The sequence below is a fragment of the Marmota flaviventris genome, chromosome 18, assembly GCF_047511675.1.
Source record: "Marmota flaviventris isolate mMarFla1 chromosome 18, mMarFla1.hap1, whole genome shotgun sequence".
NCBI lineage: Eukaryota > Metazoa > Chordata > Mammalia > Rodentia > Sciuridae > Marmota > Marmota flaviventris.
In genome coordinates, this window is record NC_092515.1 from 40,914,445 (window position 1) to 40,939,650 (window position 25,206).

Here is a 25,206-nt window from a genome sequence, read left to right on the forward strand (position 1 = left end):
TGGAAATCTTCCAGCAACAAGGACCAGTTGAGTTTCAAAGTTGTTTTTCTTTATTTCTTTCTTTTTCCCATTTGCAGATTCTCCTGAGAAAAAACAGTTCTCAAATTAAAAGCACCAGTTCATAGATTGAATACAGAATGGGAGAATGCTATCCTTTGAAGTTAATACCTCAGCAAGATCTGAGGTTCCTCCTGGGAACTTTTTCAGAGATAAAAGGCCCCCTGAGAGTCTCCTGGGCAGAGTGTCTCTCACAGAACCTCTGCTGAAATTCTTAAGAGCATTGACCAAAGAGGATTCACTAGGTGTCCAGTGCCAAGAAGGGCTCATTCTGAAAAGATCAGTGTGTGTGACTTCGGTTTAATGAAGTGACTTGTAAATTTATTTGTATAAAACTTACCACATCTTTAAATGACATATATTGGCTTCAAAGAAACAGTTAGCAGTGAAAATAGGCCTCTGGACTCACACAGATTGAGAATATACCTCAGCTCTAAACAAAGATAGTTTTATTATGAAAGGAAAAAACAAAACAAAGCAAAAAAAAAAAAAAAAAAAGAAGAAGAAGAAGAATGATCCAGAAATAGGAGCATGAGGGTAGAGCCATGTGCCTAGGAGAATCAGTTTATCAGTTTCCTGGACCAGTTCTGGATATAAATCAAGAAAACTGCATTAAATTCAAGAGCCCTTCACCAGTGACCACAATGAGACTTCCAGTTTCTCTTTTCTTGAATAATGGTGTCCACAGAAATTACCTTCATCCCATCCCACCACTGCACATTGGGCATATAGCAGACAAGAAACATACATATTTAGTTCATAGGTCTTCCATGGAGAAGAGCAATCCTCTAGGAGTTTGTCCCCCACCCCTGCCTCCCCACAAAAGAATTATTGTTTGATTTAGATAAAGGAATTCTGTAGTGCGTTAAGATTTCAGAATCTTCTTAATACAAATGCAAAGAATTTGTGATCAAAGACAGATTCCATTCAGATAAAATTCTTTAATACTCTTTCATTGAAGTCTTTCCATCGAATCTGGTGCCTGTTACTTGTTAAGCCAATGGAAGATGGCAGAAGCAATGGTTGCATCAATATCAGAGCTGCTCTGGCCGTGAAAATTGATAGGTTTTACTCTGTCATTCTTGGATATTTGCTCTTGGAACTTAGACATCATGGATTGTACACAACAAGCCACCCCTTGTGGAAACTCTTCTGGAGATAAACCAAAGCAATATTAGTTTCTTAGCTATTTGAATGAGCCCTGTGAATCTTCTAGCCCCAGTCAAACTATCCTAGTTGACAGTATGAATCAGAAGTAAACTGATCCTGTTTGTACTGCTCAAATTATAGACTTTTGAGCACATGGATTGGTTGTTTTGTTTTAAGCCACTAAGTTTGGTGTTGATTTGTTTTGCAGTTACAGATATTTGAAAGAGAATTTTAACAGTATCCCTTCTGAATCTGAAACTTTAAAAATTATTTAAGAAGGATCTCTCCATATTTTACTTTTAGTAGACAACTTTGACTATTAGCCACATTGGTCATATAAACAAAATTATGTGAGGGAGTATCTAGCAAATCACCTAAATTTTTGTATTAAATAAAAACCTCCCAAAATGTGGGCTAATATTAATTTTTGAATATGAAGGAATATTTTCAACATTATTCTACTCAGAAGATTTTTCATGAAGAAGATGGAAGATATAAAGAATTAAACCCATGGTTACTGTGATTTCAAGAAAAATTCTCCTTGCAAATTTATAAATTTCCCAGAATTTCTTTTCTCTATGTTATGAAAACCAAGCTCAAAAAATCTTCCCGTGACAATGATTTTCATACACACATTTGACAGGTATGTATGTGTATGTATATGTACATGTGTATATTAGTATGATTTAAAATGAATTTCTTTCTTTTGAAAGAAAGGTGACTATCAATCTTTTTGATCTGGCTTAGATCACATTTTGAATAGAGAAAGGAAAGCCTGGGTGTCCATGGAAAGAATAATTGCTAATACCAGTGTTCCAAACACTAATGTTTCACGAGTATTTTAAAAAAACCTTTTTTTCCAAGTTACAAATGTAAATCATCTCCTGATAGTATGAATTGCCCTATTATTTGACTTGTCAGTGAATTGAAGATTTAAAAATGCATTCAAAAATGTACTTCCAAAACATTTTGAAAGTCATTCATGTTAAATATATAATTCTTCTATATGTGCCTTAGTTTTGGGCCAGTGGAAAGGGAATATATCCATATGATCCCCTTGATTGTAAATAATCACAAAACCAAAGAACCTGCCTTATTGGTAGGCAAAGATCATAAACCTGATCTCAATATAAAGATTGCCCCACAATATCTTCAAAATGCAGATGTGTGGGTTCCACACTATAATAAATATGAATACATAAGTGATTGAGGCCCAAGCACTGGCAAGCTTTCTGGTTGCTTTTACATGTTATTATACCATTTTTATAACATTTTTAGAATTACAGAAGCATAGAAATTAAGAATAGATTTAGTAGTTGCCAAGGATCAGGATAGCAGGCATGGTTGGAAGGAGTCAGGAGTGGAGGGATCATTGTGGTTTTGTAAATGTGTGTGTCTTGCTTGTAGTGGTGTGTACATGAATTAATCATGTGTTGAAGCTACATAGAAATAACCACAAACATGTACACAATAAAACTGGGAAAAACTAAAGGAATGGTTAGATTATATTATGCGAATACCCTGGTTATAATATTATGCTGTAGTTTTGCAGGATGTTCCCATTGGCACAAACTGTAAAAAGGGTGCATGGGAATGCTACATGTTTTTTTCTTATAATTACGATGCAAGTAGATAATTATCTAAAATAAAAAGTCTAATTAAAAATTATTCCTCTTTGTCATCTTCCTAAAATTATATATATGTGTGTGTGTGTATATATATATATATATATATATATATATATATATATATATATATATATATTTTTTTTTTTTTCCAAAATACTAATAGAAGTTTTCAGATAATAGAGAAACTGGCTCCAGTCAGCGGTTTTCAATTAACAATATACGCTGCAATATGAGCATCACAGAAAAAATGTCTTAAAAAATGCAAATTCTCAGGCCATAGCCCAGACACACAGGATCAGAAACTTGGAAGGGGGTGAGGTCAAGTAATCTGTACTTTAATAATCTCTCCAGGTTAGGGAGTTGCATGCTGAGAAACACTAGCCTCAGGTTTTGTGTTGTGATAACTATTAAATATGTATAAATAATATTAAATATGTATTAAATATGAAGAGATCCTTGCTACTCAAAGTTGACCAGTAACATTGACATCTCCTGGAAGCTTATTAGGAAGGCAGAGTCTGCACCCCAGACTTAGGGAATCCAAATCTGTTGTTTTAACGAGACCCCAAGGTAATTCTTAGGCACATTAAGTTTGAAAAGCAGTATTTAATTTACAGTATTTGCTAATTAACTATTACATGCATTCCACCCAAATGCAGTTGTCCTTTTGGTGAGAGCGAGAGTATTTGGACATCAGATTTTTCTATTAGGGCAGCAATGCTAAGTAAGTTGTCCTCAGTCTCATATCTCATAAGAAGCTCACATAGGATTTAAGCATGCACAGGACATAAAGGGACAAGAGGAAAGATCTATCCTGTCTGAATTCCTCCAGAGCCTATGTTCATCAGCACTGTGCAAAACTGCCCAGGCTTTCTTTGTCTGTTAAGCCAACTCCTGTGGGCTAGTTCTGGTCTCCAACCATTTATAACAGAAAATGTCATGAATTGCATACACTCATGTCAGGGTCAGAATAGATTCATTATTTACTCAGGGAGTTCTGATGGTATTACTATCTGAACAATGAGCTCATTACAGGAACCTCAGATCTACCACCCAAAGACTTTTTGGCTTCAGGACAGCAGAGAGTCTGCATGTTCTCTCCTTCCTTCCCAAGGCACCCCATCGATCCTTCCATGTGAATTACAGAGCACAGACACCAAGTCTACCGAGAGCACATTAGCTGTAAAACAATACTGTTGGGAGCCAGAGTTGAAAAGGAAATCTATGATAGTCCCTGACTGGATTTTCTGCATATTTATCTTCCAAACTTCCTTTCTGTGGAAGTGTGCAGGCAGAACCAAGTGTTATTGGAATGCGCGACTGACAGTGTAAAAAATCACTTACCATTTTTATATTTAACTTCAAGAATACAGCAAAATTCACATTGAGTTGATAGTTCAGAGATTTCATGGGGAAGGATACTTGATTTTAATCCTTTTGCTGAATATGTAGGGAGGAACATCTAGAAAATGCTTTGATGCTGTAGTGAATAGATAAAGAAGTCTGTATATTTCATAGTTCCTCATAAGTGAAACAATAGATAAATAAGGCTATATCTGTAACAACAAAAGAGATGACTAATGGATCAAGGAAGACCTTCATTAATAATAGTTAACAATGGAAACTGTTATTGAACCTGATGTTGGAGTTTCTCTGGCAAGTCCTCGATATTCAAAGATAGAGAATTCATAAGGATCAATATATAAGGATGAGCTAAATTTAAATGGCTACTATAATTAGCCAGTGACTTCAATGCATCAGAAATGATATTAGGTGTTAAATGTGGCTTCCCAACTTCAGATCACGGAACATTGTTATGATACCAATTTTCTCATTCATGTTGCACAGACAAGAAAACAAGAGCTCAGAAACTTGAAGCAACTTTCTCCTAGTCACACAGTTAGTAGGTAGCCCAGATAGACTCCAACATGGGGCTACCTGCCCCCAACTCCATTTCTTAATTAATGAAATGAGGAGGGCCCTAGGAGGCAGGTGGGAGGAAGCCAGGGGAAGTTAACTGAGCAAAGAATAAATTTTAGATGCAAATCACAGAGTGCTTCTTAATTTTGACACAATTCTTCTCTTTCTCCCACAGATGGCTTCAAATGTGCCCAGTTTATCTTTGCAAAAGTAAGCTAATTACTACTATCCATATGAGTTGATGACCATTCGCATCCAATTAAAGATGTAGTGTAATAACTAATATGCATGCCCATAAATATGCCAGGAAAGGTTACTGTACATTTTTTTTTTTTGGTTTCAGTGCTGAAGCAAGCTAGAGATGCTCTGTATATTGTGAACTATATTCACAATATTCATGTAAACCATGAACTATTGAAGAAAAGGTAGAAGAAATGGACATTCATAAAGTGATATAAAGGGTAGCAAGATATAGACAAAGAAATGAACATAAAACAATTCTCCAATTTTAATATTCATTCCCCTCAGGATGTACATACAGATATAGATCTATAGATGTACAGATACAGAAATAGCCCATCGTGGTAAAATACTTTAAAAATAATTTTCTTGTGGTGTTTGAGAATTAATGATCTAATATTTGTAAAGTGTTTGAAGCAACATTGCAACTGCAATTGTGGTTTGCCGAGGGTTTGACCAAGCTTCTCATTGCTGTCTTAGGGAAATGATTTTCTTTCTCATTTTATCTTATTTTCTACACTTGAAAAATGGGACTAATAATACCTGCCCTTTACATACCTCAGAGAGATGCAGCAAGGATTAATGAAATATGTGTAAAGAATCATAAACTGGATAAATTAAGACATAGTCACTATTATTCTGTTGAGTTCTTCAAATAAAATTTCCTGTAGAACTCTGCCCCTTGCAACATTTGGGAATAAAGCAGATGCAAGAAGATAGTAATCATGTATTTTTCAAAGAGGTGTTTATTGTTTAAATCCAGGGCTTAAATCAAATAATGAAACCTCAACTAAATTTGAGAAACTAAATAAATTAAAAATAAAACAATACTGAATACATTGGAAGATCAACAAACCAAGGAGACATAATGTCCACATGCTACTTGTGGTGCTATTAGATCCATGAACCTGAAGACTTCATAAAGGGAGAGTTAGGGTTTGTTTTTTCCTGGAATTCATCAGAATTAGTCGAGAAGTTCATTCAGTCTTTTTTCACATCTCTTGTTTGGCTGTGTATGTGTAAATGACAGTTAATTTAATTTCTCATTTTTGCTTCCAGATGTTTGGGCATTAAATAATTACAGATGTATAAATGTATATAATAATGTTCTCAGACTAATGCAAGTAAGTTCTAGTATTTTCTCCCTTTTAAGCTTTAACTAAAATAAGAAAGAACTAAGTTCCTTGGTTTAAAACATGCAATAGAATCTGAAATTTGTAGGTATCTTAACCAAGTAACAACAACAGACCTGATTTAATTTTTAAAATCAGCCACATTTCTTTGAACAGCTCAGCAAAGCTGATTGTATTTAAGAAGAAAATGTTTCAACAGACAAGAAATGCTCTAAACACAATTACAGAGTAAACCTGTATACCTGCTAGGAGTCCATGTAATATTGAAATAGACATAGTTTCTTGATAATAGAGACAAACTTACTGACCATTTTAATCTCACAAGGTACTAGTTCATTGACCTTGAGGAAATTATTTACTCTGTACATGTCAATTTTATAAAATGGGGCTAATAAAATTTATGTATTTCATGGTGTCTTATCCTAACATTACAAGTAAGGAAATTGTGCTGAAAAAAATTACTTGCCTGGTGCAAGTAACTTTACTTACAAAGAAGAGCTCTGGGTCATCTTTAAATGCTATCTTTAAATGCAGGACCAAATCTTAGAGCAGCAAGCACACTCTTCCTCTTGGAATCTGCTAATGTACTTTGGAGGAGTGGATCTGCAACTAGATGGAAGGATGGAGACTATGGAACAAAGTGGCAGGCATCTCACTTCCTGGAATATTGTGGAAACATACTCACTCAGTTTCACTTCCTCTGTGCTGACAGTCACCACAGGCTTTGCCAAAATGATTTCGGCATGATTTGAGAGAGTGTGTGACACTCTTCATACAGTTTTCTGGGTAAAATAATTACTCTTCAAAACTGACAGTGATCTGCGGCATGACCCACCATTAAGATGCTATTGCATTGCAGCATCACGAGAATTGATCTTCTGTGTATCTGTTCTTGCAAAATGTGTTCTAGGTAAGCACGTTCTAATTATGAACTCACGCAAAAGCTTTAGGTTTGCAGAATGACTTTGCACTGTGCAGATGAATGATCCTGGGGGGAAAAATTTGGTATTTCTGACGTTTGTTTCCATGGCCTCACACAGGATGATCTCAGCCCTCACCTACTTTGTATAGTTGTTTTGAAGTTTCACTGTGGTAAGGAATAAAAAGTAAGTTTACAAAGTATACAATATTGCAATTGAAATGTAAGAAATTTCTCTTCCTAGTAGAAAGGAATTTTGGAGGCCAGAGCTATTCTTATCAGGTAAAGATCTCAATTCTATGTCTAAATTGTTCAAAATGTCACTTATCTTTATGGTTGTATCCTCAACTTGGCAGTAACAGAAATGCAAAATTAATAGCACATTACTAAAGTGAATGTTGCTTCAGCACAGACATGTATTAACCAAGCGCTCACAGGGTGATTACTTAACGATAAAGCTAATTTGTTAATTCACAATAAAAATAACATGTTTGCCAAAAACTGTAGTAGTGTGGCATATTGTAAGGCAGAGATCTGATGTGAAAGCCTGTTTCCATTAAGCATCAGTTGTAAAGTCTTCAGAGCTTCAAGATCTACAATAGCTGCCTGATTTTCTCACTCCTACCATGATGATAATATGATTCCTCACAGCAAAGGGCAGTTTGGTAAAGTTCATGGGTAGCTCTTTTCAAAATGCATTGTGTCAAATACTGAGAAAAAAGCAGGCTCAAGAAATAAGGGAATAGGAGCTATCGTTGTCACTGTGACTATTGTTTGTGTCAGCTTATTTTTTCACAGCTATTTCTAAAATTGAATAAAATAATCATGAAGAAAGTGGCTTGAAAAACATGAAGTGGAAGAGAATAAGGCTTAGATGTGTGATTTAAATCTTGGTGGCCTTATATATCTTCTTGGTCCCAGGGGAAGGGCTGGTCCCTGTATGGATTGGTTCTAAAGGTACTCAGGGCACCTCCTCTCTCTCTCCCCCCCCCCCCTCGTAATACCTGGAGGGCATCCCCTGGCTCTATGTGTCAGGCTTGATTCTTGATTCCTTTTGCCTTTCTGAAAGAATGTAGCAAAGGATTCTGCAGTAGGCATGTCTCCATCTGGCCTAGGAACAATTTTGTCTCCTAAGAAGGCAACCTTATTTGGTAAGATCCCAGAAACATAAATTACAATGCCAACCACTTTTCCTTGGGGCTACCTTTATTTCACTCTGCTGTCAACACTGGCCAAAATGTACTGAGTTTTTACTGTACACTCTGTTTTAAGATTTCTACCTACTGAAAACATCACATGCATTTCTTCTTTGATCATCCACTCTATACTTCACAGGTGATAAACTCTTCTTATCAGTGCACTAGACTAATTACCTCAGACTAATAGAGAAAATAAATGCTTTCCTAAGGCAGGAGTTCTCAAATGGTTTAGTCCCAGGCCTCCCTCAGATGCTTAAAAATTATTAAGAAATCCAAAAATCCACTTTTATTAATCAAAGCTTTTCTATTGGATTATACCTCCAAGTATCTACCATATTAGAAATTAAAATATTTTTTCAAAGAATACAAGACTATGCAAACACACTCTGCATCAACCACTCATTAAACAACATCAACCCATGTCATGAAGCCTCAGGACAACTCCACTTTTGCTTGTGAGAGCATGAGAGGGGAAATGCAAATATTTTAGTACTATCATAAAAATGTTTATTTTCACCTTGCAGAGCCACTGAAAGCATCCCAAGTGTTTCTGGACCACCCTTAGAATACTGCTGTCTTAAAGGATAAAAGACTCTCACTTTCCCAGTCCTCTTCCATGTTTCAACCACTCTTAATTTTTAAGACTGGCCACTACATTAGATCTCACAACAGTATAGAAAGACATTATTTTCTAAACCTTACAAATGATGAAACTGAGGCTTAAAATGAATTATAATTGTGCCCAACAACATATGACTTATAGATGCTGTAATCAGTTTACCACTCCCTCCATTTTTTTTTTTTTTTTTTTGTGCCTGAAATGTATCTGGTCATTATCCTGCAAAGTCATAGCCACTAAAGAGTCATCAGCTGGTGACCAAAAGAAATAGTAACTCTCATTTCACTGAAGTACTGGAGAAAACTCTGAAGTCCAGAGTCACAAATAGGATAGGCCTAAGAAATAAACCTAAATTTCTCAAATGGATTTATCGTACCCACCTCCTTGATTTTAAAATTAGGCGTTCCTATCGCAAATAAAATTATTATAGTATATGCATATAAGAAGAAAAACCAAAATATTCACAGGAAGATAACAGTGAACCAAAATTCATGGAAAACCACACTGAATAAAATAAACATTCCATGTTACGTTATTGCCTTTTTTTTTATGGGATTCTTCCCAAGTAGACTGCAAGCAAGGTTATTCCCAGATATCCGCTCCCCCCACCGATATGTATATTATCTAACACAAGACAGGGAAGCTATTAGAACATTTGAAAATTATTAAAAGGATTCTTTTCAAGGATATGTGCCCCTCTATCACACTTAGCCATGCCAAACAGTGAGAGAGTTTTGGTTTTGACATCCAATCTGGTGGATTCAACCACACAGTGTTAGATCCGTGGCTTTCCCATGTCCTCTGACTGCCCTGAGTCTCATGTCACCCTTATCTAAAACAATACTCAGTATACATCACCCATTTTAAAGTTGCCATGAGGATTGAATGAAACAATAGGTTTGTATACAGTGACTAACATTCTTTATCTTAGATGCTAGTTTATTTTCTGTCCTTTATTGTCATACCCAGTTATTGAAAAATATTGCAGATCTAGATAGCCTGAAAATATTGCAAGAAATCAAGTAGAAATAGTGACTCTTCCTTTTGTGCCCACACCACTTCCAAGGTCATGCCTCTTAGGATGCCCAAAGACAAGTCATCTTCTCTGGCCATTCACAACCACCATATCTATATACAACCTTCCTGTTATTCAACAGGTTGACTATCACTTATCCAAGGGAACAAAAGGGTTTTGAAGTTCTATTTTTATTTTTTTCATATTTTAGAATATTTATATATACATAATGAGATATTTTGAGGATAACCCAAATCTAAATACTAGTCATTTATATTTCATACCTTATCACATGGCTTGAGGGAAATTTGATCAAATATTTCAAATAATATTGTGCATGAAACAAACTTCATGCTGTGGAATTTTCTACTTGTAGCATCACATTGGCACATGAAAAGTTCCAGATTTTGAAACTTTAAACTTTTAGAACTTCAAATTTCAAATTTTGGGTTTTGGGATTAAAGGTGCTCCATTTATACTATGCATTCTTAAAGCACAGTCAAAAGTTGTATGTGGAAATAAAGGTATGTACAGCAGAGGCTGCCATATCCATGCCTGAGTGAAACAGACCAAGATGAAAAAGGTCCTGGTTTTCATCACAGAATTTCCCAAGCCTCCCAGAAGGCCTCATGTGGTTGCTTGCCTATAACATTCTTGCTTTTCTTTTTCATTTATTAAAATGCATTGGTCTGGACTCTCAGAGTCTTGGTGAAAGCATCATACAGAAATAATTTCTTCCTACTATTAGCACTGTTTTATTTGATCTTAAAATACTTAAAGACAGACAAGACTTCAGACAAAAGCAATCATTCAAAGGACAAAGTTCAAATAAAGAAAAAAAAATCAGCATCTCTTATTTTCATTGAGGTCTCCTATTTATATTCCAGGGGCCATTTATAGAATATAGCTGCTTTCCAATCACTTCTAATAGATGCACAGATATTTTCATATTTATTTTAGGTATCAGTTACCCTGAGATGTCACCCAATCCATCAGTTTCTGCCTTAGATGCTTTTTATATCTTTTCTTAAATAAACAAAGGGGTTTCTATGGTATTTTGTGGCATTCAGTCTTTGTTTCTTTGTAACTGCTACATAATTATACTGGAAATGTGAAAAACAGTTCAGCAGGAAATCAAATGCTGGCTCAGTATGGGTATTTTTATATCCATAGACACTTAAATATTAACCAGCAAAGATATTTAGATACCATGTCTAACACACCATCTAATGACAAATCATATTTAAAAGCCAGAAAAAAAGAAGTTTTCAAAAACACATATTTTCTCTATAGTGCATTAGTTGTTATTATTTATTTTCATTTTTAATTTTTTGCTAGACAAAACTATATTTAAATAAAGAAAAGGCAAAAGTGTTTTTCATTTTTGTAAGAAGGCCACTTCCCACTAAACATCTAACTCAGAATAATCCAAACTCCTGAGGATTTATCGTTTGCATTGTTAAAAACAACGCCTGCTAATTGAAAACATTTTATATGTAAGGTGACAAGACATATTCTCCAAAACATGTGTATATATTTTATAAAATCTACAAATATATTCTATCAGCCAAGTATATTTAGGCTTCCTATTAAGTATTAGTTTTCTTTTCACTGATGAAGAAATAAATCAGATAGGTCAAAGAAATAGTTTATGTCTGGGTGGGTAATTGTTAATGAAACGTAGATTGAAATTCATATTTGTTTGACTGCAATGTCTAAGCCTTTTCCCTTCACACTTGTTATCCACAGTTTTATTCCTTGTCTCCCTCTTCCAGCCTATTGTTAAGCACTCATTGTTAAATTATAACAGCAGGGGTGTGGAGCTGACTTCACCATCATTCCAGGCTTATCTCAGTAGGTAACAAAAACATTCACACTTCAATATTAGCTCCTCATTTAGACTTTAATGTAGTTTAAAATTTAGGAACCAGAGGTTCCTAAAAATCCAAACTCTTCTGGAATAGAGTTCACAGATGCAAACGTTAAATTTCTTGTGCTTACCCGGACCTCCTGCCATCTTTCCCCACCCCTTTCAGTTGCTTCAGTGGGATGAAAGTCTACCGATAATGTTCCATTGTGTTCCAAACTCTTTTATGAAGAACTGGCTGAAGGACAGTGTGAACACTTACACGGGCCATCTTTTCTGTAATCTGACTTGTTAACATGAGTCATGACATGTCTGAATAGCAACTGGGCTCTCAGTTGGAGAGGATAGACGCTAAATGTTCAAATACTGGGCTGGCGATTCACACAAACCTAGGATCGAATGCAACTCAGCCAGCCAACTGAATCGGGTGGGCTTGGGCTTTGTTGTCTTTGCTTTATTAGATAAAAGAGCTGATGGTACTGACTCACGGTATTGACTTAGAGTGAGAATTAAGCCCAATATGGAGCACGGAAAGGGCTAGAACACTGTCAAGTGCAGAGTAAGCAGCCACACTTTTAATTGCATAATTATTTTTATCCTGGTCACCAAGGCTTACCATCTCCAACAGCATTTGTTCCTCCTCTTCCCTCATTAGTTTTAATCAGATGCCAATTTCTGTCTGTTCAAACTCCACCTCTAAGGCAGCTTTAGTTTTGTTCTGGATTAAGATGGCTGGGAGACAGCAATGGTTCTTAAAGTATGGTCCCTGGAAGAGCAACTTCAGTCTCTCATGGGAACCTGTTAGAAATACAAATTTGTGGCCTTGCTGTGTGGTTTAACAAGCCCTTCAGGGAATTCTGGTGTATCCTATAGCTTCAGAAATGTTGGATCACAGCCATAATTCTCTCCTTGCCATAATCTATGTTTTTTGCCTTTTCATTGCATTCCTAACTTATCCTGCTCCCAAACTTCAATATTCAATGCTAATATTCTTGGCCTTGTATTTCCTTTATTTCAATGCACTGGATGGGCCCCTCTGATACAGAGAATAGCATAATTTCCATGATCTCTCATTTGAAGGCAACCATCATAGACTGCATAGATAGATAAGATAGATAGACAAATAGGTATATAGAGAAAGTATATCTGTTATGCAACTCTGTTTCTACCTCTTGACTCCCCTCTTCTTCAAAAGTTATTCTAAGGTCTTCTCCTCTTGATCAAAACATTTCCTACTTTGGAAATGCATCTCTGACAAAAGCTAACAGCTGATTCATGATTCTGAATTTTTAAAAAAATTCCAGAGAATACTCTTTTCCAACCAAAGGAGGAATCTCTGCCTATTTCCTATTACACGTTGTTTTAGTGAATGATATGTTAGAGTTTCAGATGTCTGCTTCTACTTCTTTGCTACATTCTTAGAAATTGAAGAAGAGTTCTCACCACAAAAACATCCAAACTATGAGGGAAATCATGTTTATTAGCTCTATATGGCCATGCCATAATATACACATATTTCAAAACATTATAATTGTATGCTATAAATATACACAATAACTCTATTAGAAAAAAAAAAAGATCAAATAGGAAAAGGTCATGTCTTTTGGTTTTCTAAATCTGTAAGTCTGGACACAGAGTTAGAACACATGGGATATTTGCTCTAGTTTAGAGAAACAATACTGATGTGTATAGATCAGTATTATCTATGTATATATCATGCTCTGGAGAGACTTGCTCTGTGAACTTCAGGGCTGGGGAGGTAAAGCCGCATGAGTATACCTCCTCATCAAATGCTCAAAAGATTTTTTGGAGACTAAAATGAAACAGTACTTATCAAGATTTCAACAGCGCTTCTCTTCTAAAGTTGCTGCTCAAAGGATATTCATTTCCATTTTCTTAGCTGATTTGAATTCTTGGATAGAAGAAATTGGCAGCCATAATAGGAGCAGGAATGACACTTCTTTGTGACAGAGTATATGGACCTTAGGTGAGTCCATGCCATAGGGAGAATCCAGGGGCTGAAAGTATCAGCAAAATATAAATAAGGGTGCAGAGTAACTGATGCTTACCACCCCAAATTAGATGGAAGTTAATTTGTTGTAGTTTAAACATCCACCATTTGACTAAGGGGCCACCTGTACTTAAAAAAAAAAAAAGTGCAGGTGTGTGGGGGTGGATAAGGATGAACTTGGGGCCTATTTTTAACTCCAGTCTCTAAGCTTTGGATTAGGGATTCCTGTAATCACAAAATGTTTTCATTCTTTTGGTTTTGCTGCTTTGTAGCCTGCTTCTACTTGTTCAATATAGATCAGATTAAATGACAAATGGGCTTGTTGGGTAATGAAGTGAGGGCTGGCATTATTCAGGGCTTGCCTCAAGGTTCTCAGAAGGGAGGAGAAATACAGATTCCCAGATTAGAAGTCTGGCTTCTTGTTGAAGGAGACAGAGGGCTGGGGAGGCTAGGTGCAGGGGAGGGGGGTCCTATCTACTAGTACCTTTCACTTGGTCTCTGATTCCCAAGATCGGTTAATATTACATGCTAGCCTTCTCTGTGAGCACAGACCATGCCTCACAATATTCATACAGGGAAAACATAGTTATTCTTACTCTTTAAGACCCATATCCAGTCACTCAGGATAGAAAGACTTTAAAAATGCAAACAGCCATGGTTCGTTCACACGTTTTTGTCTGTCAGAGATTTTTCACTAAAAACTGAGTGGGGTATAGTAAAGCAAAGATATTTTCCACCAATCAATTAATAGTGTCTGTTTGGACTCAGAAGGCATCAATAGTACTCCCTCATGGTTGTTAATTCCTTATTTCCTTTATTCATTCATTCATCTAGTAAATATTTATTTGAAGCCCCAAGCATTGCACTAGGCCCTCAGGATACAACAATGATCAATAATAAAAGATAATAAAATGCTTCATGAGAGCAAGGGATACTTAACGGTTTCTTCTCATAGAGATTCATTTTCACAGTCTCAGCAAATAAGTTTATAATACGCTTTGATAAGTGAATTGGAGAAAGAAGTTCACTTAGAACAAAGTGAGAACTTATATAACAAAGGAAACCTATCCAGCCAGAGATATAAGGAAATCATTGTAAAAACAATAGCTAACGTGTGCATTAGCATTTGTGGAGCAGAAGTTGTTCTAAACATTATAAGTGAATTATCAGATTCAGTGAATTAATATATTTATAACTTAAGCTGAGATTCTAAGGAATCCATAGTTAATCAGTGGATGGCTGTTAGAAATGGCATGTTCTATCTTTTCACCCAAATGTGCAAGATTTTAGAGAAGAGTTCTGAATGTGTGCACTATCTTGAGAAGAAGATTCTGGAAGTTAAGTAATTCACCAACCGAGTGAGTGTGGATACATGAAAAGTAATTGACCATTCAAAGCACATGGACATGGACGCCTGCCCTCCCACCATACCATAATTCTCTTAATCTCTTATTTCCTTCCATATTCAAACTGATATCTGCACTTTCTCTCGCTGTCCTTATGACTTCTCCAACTAAAGACAAACCAAAGCCTGAGGGCAATTAACCAGATGTTACCCTATTTTATAACCTGTTCAATGTCTAGGGTCTTTCTTACCTCTCCAAGTCTGGTACTTCAGAAGAGGAGATTACCATGCACCACAAGTGGTCACGAGTTACGAGTTACTGTTGAGTCTTTGAGGACTGTGGTTTACCAAAAAGACCAGGGAAAGATGTCAGAATAGGAGCAATTTTCCTACTCTCCTTTTTTACGGTTATAAATAAGGAGCTATAAGTCATACTGACACACTAAACGAGTGCCTGGTTAAAATCTATATCATCCTCTTCAAACTGTGTGCACTATCCAGGCAAACTACATGAGACAGATGCAAAAGAATGGACAAGATGAAGAGGCTGTGGGAAGAAATGGGTAGAATGGTTTCAAAACAAAGAGAAAATTGGAAATGCCAAAGTCAATATGCAATAAATGAGGTGGGCATTGTTGAAGGTGGCAGGAGATTCACAGGGATGAAAATAGAGGAGATGAGCTGAGAACAGAATTGAGCTTACGTCACCTGCCTCCCTTGTCCTGGAATTGCACAGACTCTAATTCTTCCATTTGGGGAATTATGTTTGGATACTGCTTCCTTCCCCAGGAACATATAGCTTCCCCTTCCTGTTTCCATATTTTATTTCCCCCTTCCTTTCATTGCACTCCTCTTTGTTTAGAACACTGATCTCCACCTAGCCCTCTTTGTTTAGAGCATCCATCTCCACCTCACAACACCTACCTGAGTTGGGGGGATCTTGGCAGGAATTAGGCTTGAGTACATATTCCTAGTTCTACCAGTCACACACATACAACTGCAGCTTCTTCCATATCTGTAGTCCTTTAACCACTCCTACACCTGAATTCATGGCCCACATTTAGGCTTTTCCTTTCTGTGAAAGTTATCTAATTGGACCAGGGCCTGTCTCCATCTACTTCACTCCCACCCTATGCCAGGGAATGGCATGGATCTTAATGAAGTTCTAGTCCTAAGGATGCCTGGAAGCAATAAACATTGGTATGTGTTGAACAAATTCTTGATATAAAATCTGAAGTCTTCTATGATCAGGCAATTCAAACATGTAGGCATGGGCCTGCTTCATTTTGAGGGCTGTTTCATAGTTATTGGTCAATCTGCTATGCCTGGACCAGGAGCAAGAGGAAGGTCAGTTAAAAACCATTCCTTCTACAAAGTACAAAAAGAACTGCACCTAGCAGTGATTCATAGGCTTTAATTACCCAATTTTTTTTTCCTGTTTGTTTTGGTTTGGTTTTACTTTTGTTGTGGCTATGGGGAGGGAAAGGGTTAATAACAAATATAACCTTAACTTAAGCAGTTATTGAAAGCCCCATGTAAGGGTTGGATTAACTACATGAATATGAAGAATTTATTCATTACTTTCTATAGTAAAAGTCATAGTACTATTATGCTTAACTCAATTCTCAGTACACTGCAGAGTTTAAAGAGAAATTATTAGTTCCATTTCACAGATGAGACAACTGAGATTAAAAGTGGGGAACTACTGTGCCTGAGGTTTAATGGTCAAAGCATGGTCAACATTCTACCTCCATCTACCTCCACATCCCAAGATTCCTCACATAATCATAAACAATGAGCCACCTATAAAGAAATATTTTTTTTCTAAGTGGTCTTGGTTGGACAAAGCAATTATTCTGGCCACTGGGCCTCATGCCAGGAAGAAACATTCCTTAAGTGCTATCAAACTAGTGCTTTCCCTGGGAGATTTAAACATCATTAGTGAAAAGCTTCATTTGCAATATTGTGTGCAGCCCACTGTAGTGGGCCAGAGCAATGCATTATCACTAACTCGAAGAGATTAATTTAATGGGCAATTATATGCTTCTTGCTTTGAATACTTTCAGGTAACCAAGGGTCGTGTGTTTTTTGGAACTGCGAATTGCCAGCTTCCAGGTGTAGAGCCTCAGAGACTTTTGTCACTTTCCATTCTGTTCAAGTTCTCTGTGAAGGACACTTTTAAATTGGCACTCAATGCCTATAGAAGGCCCCTGCACACACTCTATCCTAAACAAATCGGTTCTTTCACTGTCCTGTAATACCTTGTATCTGTCTTAGAGATACACTGATTGCTCATGATCTGCCATCTGAGAAACCTAACTTCAAATTGCACCATAATGCTGAGTGAAATCTCACAAAATCCATGCAGGAAAAATGAACCACAAACAGCCTCACCTCCATTCTCTGTCTTCATTTGCCTTCTTTGCTTTTAAAGTTTAATGTACATCTGACTGTGTGTGTGCATGTGTGTGTGTGTGTGTGTGTAGAAGAAAGTTGTGAAAATTGGATTCCTAAATTTCTCCCTTGAAATTCTGATTCAGTAGGTCTTGAATGAAGAATAGCACTCTTTTGTTTATTTTTTTGTTTGCTTTAAGCAATTATCTAAGTGATTTCGTCTGTAGTATTCATTGAACAGCACAGTCCCCTCAATGAGCATGTTGTGTAATATTTGGTAGGAGTTCAGGCATGCCAAGATGGCAGAGTCAGGGCATAAGAAAGATATTGCTGGAGACCAAGACAGGGAGATCAGTCATCCTGTTCCTGTTTATAATAAATCCCATTCCCATGACAACTCCAGCCACAGAGGACTTATCAGCCTGACAACTGCTGCCACCACTGCCATATTTTAAAATGACAAATGGGGGTAAAATGTCCATATTCTAATTAGGTTTCTAAAGTAACCAATGGGGGAAAATTAGACAATATTCTAATTGGGTATCTTAAGGTAATCAATGGGAACAAATGGCCTAAGGTCTTTAGTCTTGTTCTAAGGAAAGAGAACAACTCACAGTTTGGTTTATAAGATACTAATTTCCAGACATTGGAGCCTTAAGCCTTTCTTTCTGGCTTGGACCACTCCACTCTACCTTGGGAAGAACTACTATCACCTTCACTTTCAATAAATCTGTACATTGTCTCTCACTCCTGTGTGTCTTAGTCAATTCTTTGTTCAGGACACCAAGGATCTAGGCCACAACTGGACACCCCAGTGAAAACTTCCACTCTGTTATTCAGTATCATAATTTCTAAAATGGAAATAGAATTCCAGTTTGAAAAGTACAAAGCTCTGCTTTGTCCTTTAGTCAAAATTCCTTCTCTTGCTTTTAAATGTTAGAAAAGGAGAGTCTGATCTAATAATGTGTGTTTGTTCTTTCCTCAACCACACTCTTGTCTACCCCAACCTTCTGCTTTGCACAGAAACCCTACTTCATTGACTTGATTCAAAAATGAAATAGTCATGCCCGAAGCTCAAACTGAGCGGGAGGATAAAGAGGAAAGAAGATTGAAGTGAGGATTCCCCAGAAAGTATTTAAAAACATTCTTTTGTGTGTGGCACTGGGGATTAGAACCCAGGGCCTTGTGCATGCAAGCCAAGTGCTCTACCAACTGAGCTATACCCGCAGCCCTAAAAACATATTTTCTTCAGTTAAACATGGGTCCAATTCTGCCGCTATACTCCACAACTCTTTCTTTGCATGGAACTTTAGACAAGTCACTTGACCTGACTTTCCTTTTTTCACACATGCCTTTGATGATAGTATTTACTTTTAGGGAGTGATGTGAGAATTAAATGCATTAAAGGACTCACGTAATAATTTTTTCAGCAGTTAATTGGCCAAGAAAATTTACCTGAAATCTTTATCCTCATGATAAAAAAAAAATACACTGAAGTTTTAGGGGATGGGCTTATTGCCAGATGAGATATGCTATACCAGCCTAATATCTTATTAGCACATGAACATCCAATTGCAGTTTCATGGGGTGAGATGTACTGGTTTGTCAGGAAAGCAGGCTAGATCCTTTACCACTAGAATACTTGGGTGATACACACAGTCTTGGTTTCCTGAATCTGACACAAGTGGATAAAGGATGATATCTGCAATCTCATTAAAAGATAACAGATGAACTTCCTTAAAATCCACTTTTTAGCTTAATTTCATTTGTTTGAATCTTTTTGTCTGATGAGATGGCATTCTGAGAGTACTTTTAAATTGGTCTCCCTGGAATGAATATTCCTTTATCATTATTAGAACTCCTCCTATGAGGTTTGTTATTCTGGGTGGTTTTAATATTCATCTTGGACAAGTACAATCAATCTTCCTTTAATATGTCTTTTTCCCTAAGACATGGTCTGGGGCTTTGGAAGGCAAATACTGCATGATGGGCAAAATAATCAAACCAAGTCAAAATAAGTTTCCAAGCCTTTTTCACAGTAGTTCCAAAATTTCTTAAGTTCTCTGTGATCCTATTATTTCAACTTCCTTTCATGATTTAGAATCAAGATGGCTCAATTGTATTTTTAATTTTCTAGATCTATGACAGCCCTCACTTTTATTTTATAGCTAAAACTAAAAATTTCCTTTATGTTCTCATTTTTATTAGTACTAAAAAGTTTTAGGCAAAATTTTTAAAAAATGGCAATGAGTTTACTTCAATATTTCTTAAGATGTTTAACCTGAACTTGTTTCTTGGCTAAAATATGCATATAAAGTTTGTTAAGCTTTTAGTCTCTGAGTTAAAAAAATGTAAGGTGACTCCCATTCATTTAACAGGGTAACATGTTGCTGTTTTATATTTTGAAGTCTATAAGTCTCGTGATCAAGCTGAGATTCATCATATGGGCAAAGGCACACTATATTCATTCTCAGCATGAAACCAACTATAAAATTGTATCTAAGATTGACATGAGTCATTTCTCTGAAAATAGGAAACTATCTTGTCTACTTTTGATATTTCTTGGAATTTTGTTATCTTGTATGAATAATTCATATTATAACAATAATAGTACTTTAAAATTTAACTAGTTGCTTTACCAAAGCATATAGAAACTTGTGTTTCATATTTATTAAAAAGCAATTTTTTTGCTGTTTTTTTTAATATATGTTTCATCAGAGAAAGACCCTTTTTGCATTTCTTTCTACCCATCACAAGGGAACTTCTTTAGTTCCCAGCACTGGGACTTTCTCCTTACTTCTGTGTCTCTATGGGTACTCAGCAAAGTTCAGTACCCTCTCTTATATGGAGATGTTTCCAGGGACCACTGCTAGGAAACCTCCAAGAGGAGCAAGAGTTTTGACCATCTTGCTCCCTGCTCCATCCCCAGTCACTAGATGAGTGGCTGGTAAACAAAAACACAGTAAATAATTTGTGAATGAAACAGTAAACAACTTTCTTCCCCTGCAGTGTTTGGGACCCTTGTCACCCTTAAGTTAACAACTCACTGCCTGAGAACCTGGCTTTTGTACTGGTCTTTCTTACTTTCCTGTGATGCCTTGGAAATGAACCTTTTGTTTTTGGATTGCCCTGAAGTATTCCTTAAGCACCTGGCCTGTGTATTCATTTATTTTTATTCCTTAGAGTGGAATACATGATTGCTTATAATTGGGACAACCTTGATGAATATTTAAGTAAAGGCATTATCTTGTAAAAATAAATAAATAAATAAATATCATGGATTAAGTGTAGCTTGACTAGGTTATATTCAACATGGGAGAAAATTCTTTGCAAAGTAATTAATGCTTACATACTTTAGAGAAAACTGCAGCTCTTTCTAGCTTATTATAAAGTCTCATTCCAATCTAAATAGATGCAGTTTCTCTTAGAGGCTTCAAGTGATAATGGGGCTTCAACATCATAAATTATTAAAATTTCATGTCTATACCCTTCTAAATGGGCTTAACACCTGTAATAAACCAAAACCACCAAATGGTTTGCTTTCCATGTTCTCTTAATTCTACAAGGGGGAAATCACTACCAGAATGACACAACAGGGAAGAAAATAGAATTTCTAAACTCAGAAATACAGCAAAGTTCTCAAGGCTCTATCTTTATCCAGAACCAGAGCATGGAAGGATTGAGAAACTATGTATCAAATTGTATGCTCTCTGCCAGCACTCAAAGTTGCTACAACAAATAGACATTGCTCACATATGCTCTCTTTCACCCAAAGGTTCTGCTTATAAGGCTCCATGGAGGACACATCTAAGAATAAGAGAACATTGTGCCTCTTCTGAATACCTGGATAACTTTTCCTACAAATAAGTCATGGATCTCAGAGATATGTACCAGTTTTCACATTAGCTAGAAGAAAACACAGAGTGAATTTTGAGGTATACACCTTTAATTATTCTCTGAGTCCTCTCTATGCTGTGTGTGTGTGTTTGTGTGTGTGTGTGTGTGCACGTTCGCACTTGGTGAGGTGGAGGGTAATAAGTCTTTCTTTATGATGATTTTTAACCCCCCTCCGCTGGAGATGCAACTTAGGGCTTGTTGCATGCTAGGTAAGCATTCTACTACTGAGCTACATGCCCAGACCCCTAAAGTTGATTTTTTATTTGCTTCTGAAGATTCCCTTTACCAAACTCCTTCAGGAATGTATTCTCTCCCTTTGTGTATAACTTTGAAGACCTAATCAGGTCCTTCCTGGAAAGAAGATATTTAGATAATGTGCAAAATTTATTTTGCTCAAAAATAAAATGAATGTCATGGCACTTTTGCAAGTTTTCGTACAGTATTAAAAAGTTAAACTAAGTAAAAGCTGTAAAAGATCATGTCTTACTAAATCTCACCATTTTGCAATAGCTTAGAGACTCAATGGTGGATCCATTAAGTTCAAAACATTTATGCTCATTAAAAATTAATAGAAAGTGTTATTTAATAAAAAAAAAATCTCCTCCCCTAAAGAACAGCTTAAATTTTTAAAAATATGAAATATTACATTGAATTTATACAAAAGATATGTTTAAATAGTCTGACCACTATATAAAATATCTTCAAATCTAATAAGTACAATAAAATTATTTGTGATCTCATATCTCCAAAATTATATATATATATATATATATATATATATATATATATATATATATATATATATATATATTATTTTTGGTACCAGGGATTGAACTCAGGGGTACTTGACCACTGAGTCACATCCCCAGCCCTGTTTTGTATTTTATTTAGAGACAGAGTCTCACTGAGTTGCTTAACGCAATACCATTGCTGAGGGTGGCTTTGAACTTGCAATCCCCCTGCCTCAGTCTCCCAAGCCTCTAGGATTACAGGCATGTGCCACCTCACCCATCCCCAAATGATATATATTGAAAGAGCAACGTTTTCTTCCCTATTTTCTGCATGTGAATATGTATATCTACAGTCTGAATATGTGAACAATTATTTCTATATTGTATATACATTACAATATGTTTACTTCTTCATAGTGTACAGTTCTTAATTTTTTTCACTTACCCTTTCAACTAAATCTTTTTCCATGCTTTAAAATATAAAACATTATTTTAATGGCTGAATAACAGATACAAGATATCAAAATATTTGGAAATAAGAATATTTGCTTCCCACATATCTTGAAAACATTGGTAATTTGGGATTGTGTAAGGAAATTTTGTGTTGAGGTGATACACTGAAATGCTCCTTGGGAGCAATAAAATAAGTGCCAATGACAAAATATCTAACAGAAACAGGGACCATTCATCACATGATCAATAGGCATAAATTGAATCCAGTCAAATAAGGAAAAAAAAAAAGAATAAACCCAGGCACTTACTAATTTCAGTTGCAATGATTGTTATGTTATGCCACACACTTAATTCTCTGTCAAGTGGTGTTGCCAGAGTGATCTTCCCATCATCTGCATTAATGTTGAACTGTCTCTCCAGGTCAGTGTGACGGTCGATGGAAAACCTACAAAACAGATATATCTGTAATCTACTTCAACATTTATGTGATCCATACATTCCATGGCAGACCTTTAGTAATCCTCAGAGAGCCATAGTTGTGAAGTCTAATGAATTGGGAAACTCTGTGGCATCATCATTTGTTAAACAAAATGACTGAATGAGGCACAAGGAACTTAATAATTATTGTCTAAGGAGCAATTAGCTACATATACAACATGGAGGTCACAAACTGCCATCGGTTTCAATAGGTAGCATCTTCAAAAACGGATACTGATGAAGGGCTAATTGGACAATCAATCACATTTATTGGACAGCTTATGATAATTAGTAGTTGCCACAAAATATCATATTTAACAATGAACTCAAGCCCAAAGCAAGATGGTGCCAGGCAGCAGGTTATCCATAGCAGATTAAGGTAAATATATTCTTTGTTAAACTTTTCACTCCACCACATTTCTCAGGTCTCCCTTCCATCTCTCTCTCTCTCTCTCTCTCTCTCTCTCTCTCTCTCTCTGATAGTGATTTTTCTTTGTTTTCATTTTAAGTATGTGTTCAGAGTTTCTTTCAGTCTCAGTATGTAAAAATCAGATCATCATTGGTCCTTTAATAAATGTTTTATAAAAAGTAAAATAGATATTTTAATTTATCTATAACACTAACTTGATAAATTAAGAACTTCAAATAAACTTGTAATTATCGCCTCTATTAAAAAAAGAAAACTTTTGGATAAGACAATGAGAAAATGTTCAGTGTCTAGAGCAATCTGCTTATCAAGAGCACTAAGAAACAAGGTAATATAGAATTCATTCTCCACATCCTTTATTGGTATCTTTTTACATACCAAGATTTATATTCTCAATATGCAAAACTGTATCCAGTAAAGCTTTACCAAGTACAAAACTTTCTTAGAAAGATTAGTGCATAAGTAAGCAGTGAGAGCAACTTAAACAGGATAGGAGGGAAGCCCCAAGAAAGATGTAGACAATCCCATTTCAGGCAGAAAGGCTAAAGAAGCCCTTCATAGTTGAGGTGATATCATAGATAGTGCACATAAAATCTCTGTATTCACCAATACTCATCAACTTCAAATCTGAAAAATGACCCCTTGCTAGTTGGTATTGAGCACTTTGTAATTTTATGCATAGTCTTCATAAACATTTATGATATATTCAAAAATAAGTGCATGTTGTTCTAATAGATTAGACAAGAATATTCCCCTAAAATTCTTTTTTTTTGGTCTAGTTTAGTTTAGTTTTATTTTTTTTCTTTTTTAAATTAAATTATTCATTCTAATTTGTTATACATGATGGCAATTCATTTCATATTAAAAATATAGAGCACAATTTTTCAAGTCACCGATTGTACACAAAGTATTTTCACACCATTCATGTCTTCATACATGTACTTTGAGTAACGATGTCTAACTCATTCCTCCTTCATTCCTATCCCCTAGCACCTCCCTTCTCCTCCCTCCCCTGTGCCTTATCTAAAATTCCTTCATTCTTCCCATGCTCCCCCATCACCATTATGAGTCAGCATACTCATTTGAAAGAAAACATTCTGCCTTTGTTTTTTGGGTATTGACTTACTTCATTTAGCATTATATTCTCCAAATCCATCCATTTAGCTGCAAATGCTATGATTTTATTCTCTTTTAATGCTGAGTAATGTTCCATTGTGTATATATACCAAAGTTCCCCTATCCATTCATCTACTGAAGGGCATCTGGGTTGGTTCCACAATTTACCTATTGTGAATTATGCTGCTATAAACATTGATATGGCTGAGTTCCTGTAGTATTCTATTGTACCTTTGTATAGTTAACATTTTAGATTTTGTTGCAGATTTCAAATATGCTTGTATATGAATATGTATCTGCCTATCTGTCTGAATATCTACTTATGGGGATAGCTAGATAGCTGATAAGATAGGTTGGTAGAGAGGTATAGATAGGAGTACCTATGAATTATCCCTTCCTCTTTTAGTTATTTGTTTTTATTAGAAGTGGTAGGCATATGCTTTATATTAGATCTAAAGGCCATTGAAAAAAGGCATCTTTCCAGGGGTGGGAGACAGGGAGTGATGGGGGAAGTACTAGGGAGTGATACTGGCCAATTTATATTATTCTATTGTGTGCATGTATGAATATGTAACAACAAATCCCACCATTATGTACAACTACAATGCA

At 35.9% G+C, this 25,206-nt stretch overlaps 1 protein-coding gene across 2 annotated transcripts in view; it reads right to left on the reverse strand.

Moving 5' to 3' along the window:
• Cdh8 (cadherin 8) overlaps nucleotides 1–25,206 on the reverse strand; it is a 345,035-nt gene that overhangs the window by 101,771 nt on the left and 218,058 nt on the right. For both annotated transcript variants that reach the window (XM_027939092.2, XM_071604093.1), the window contains exon 7: nucleotides 22,886–23,022. In XM_027939092.2, coding sequence (XP_027794893.1) covers nucleotides 22,886–23,022 — 137 coding nt within the window. The remainder of the gene's footprint in view (nucleotides 1–22,885; nucleotides 23,023–25,206) is intronic.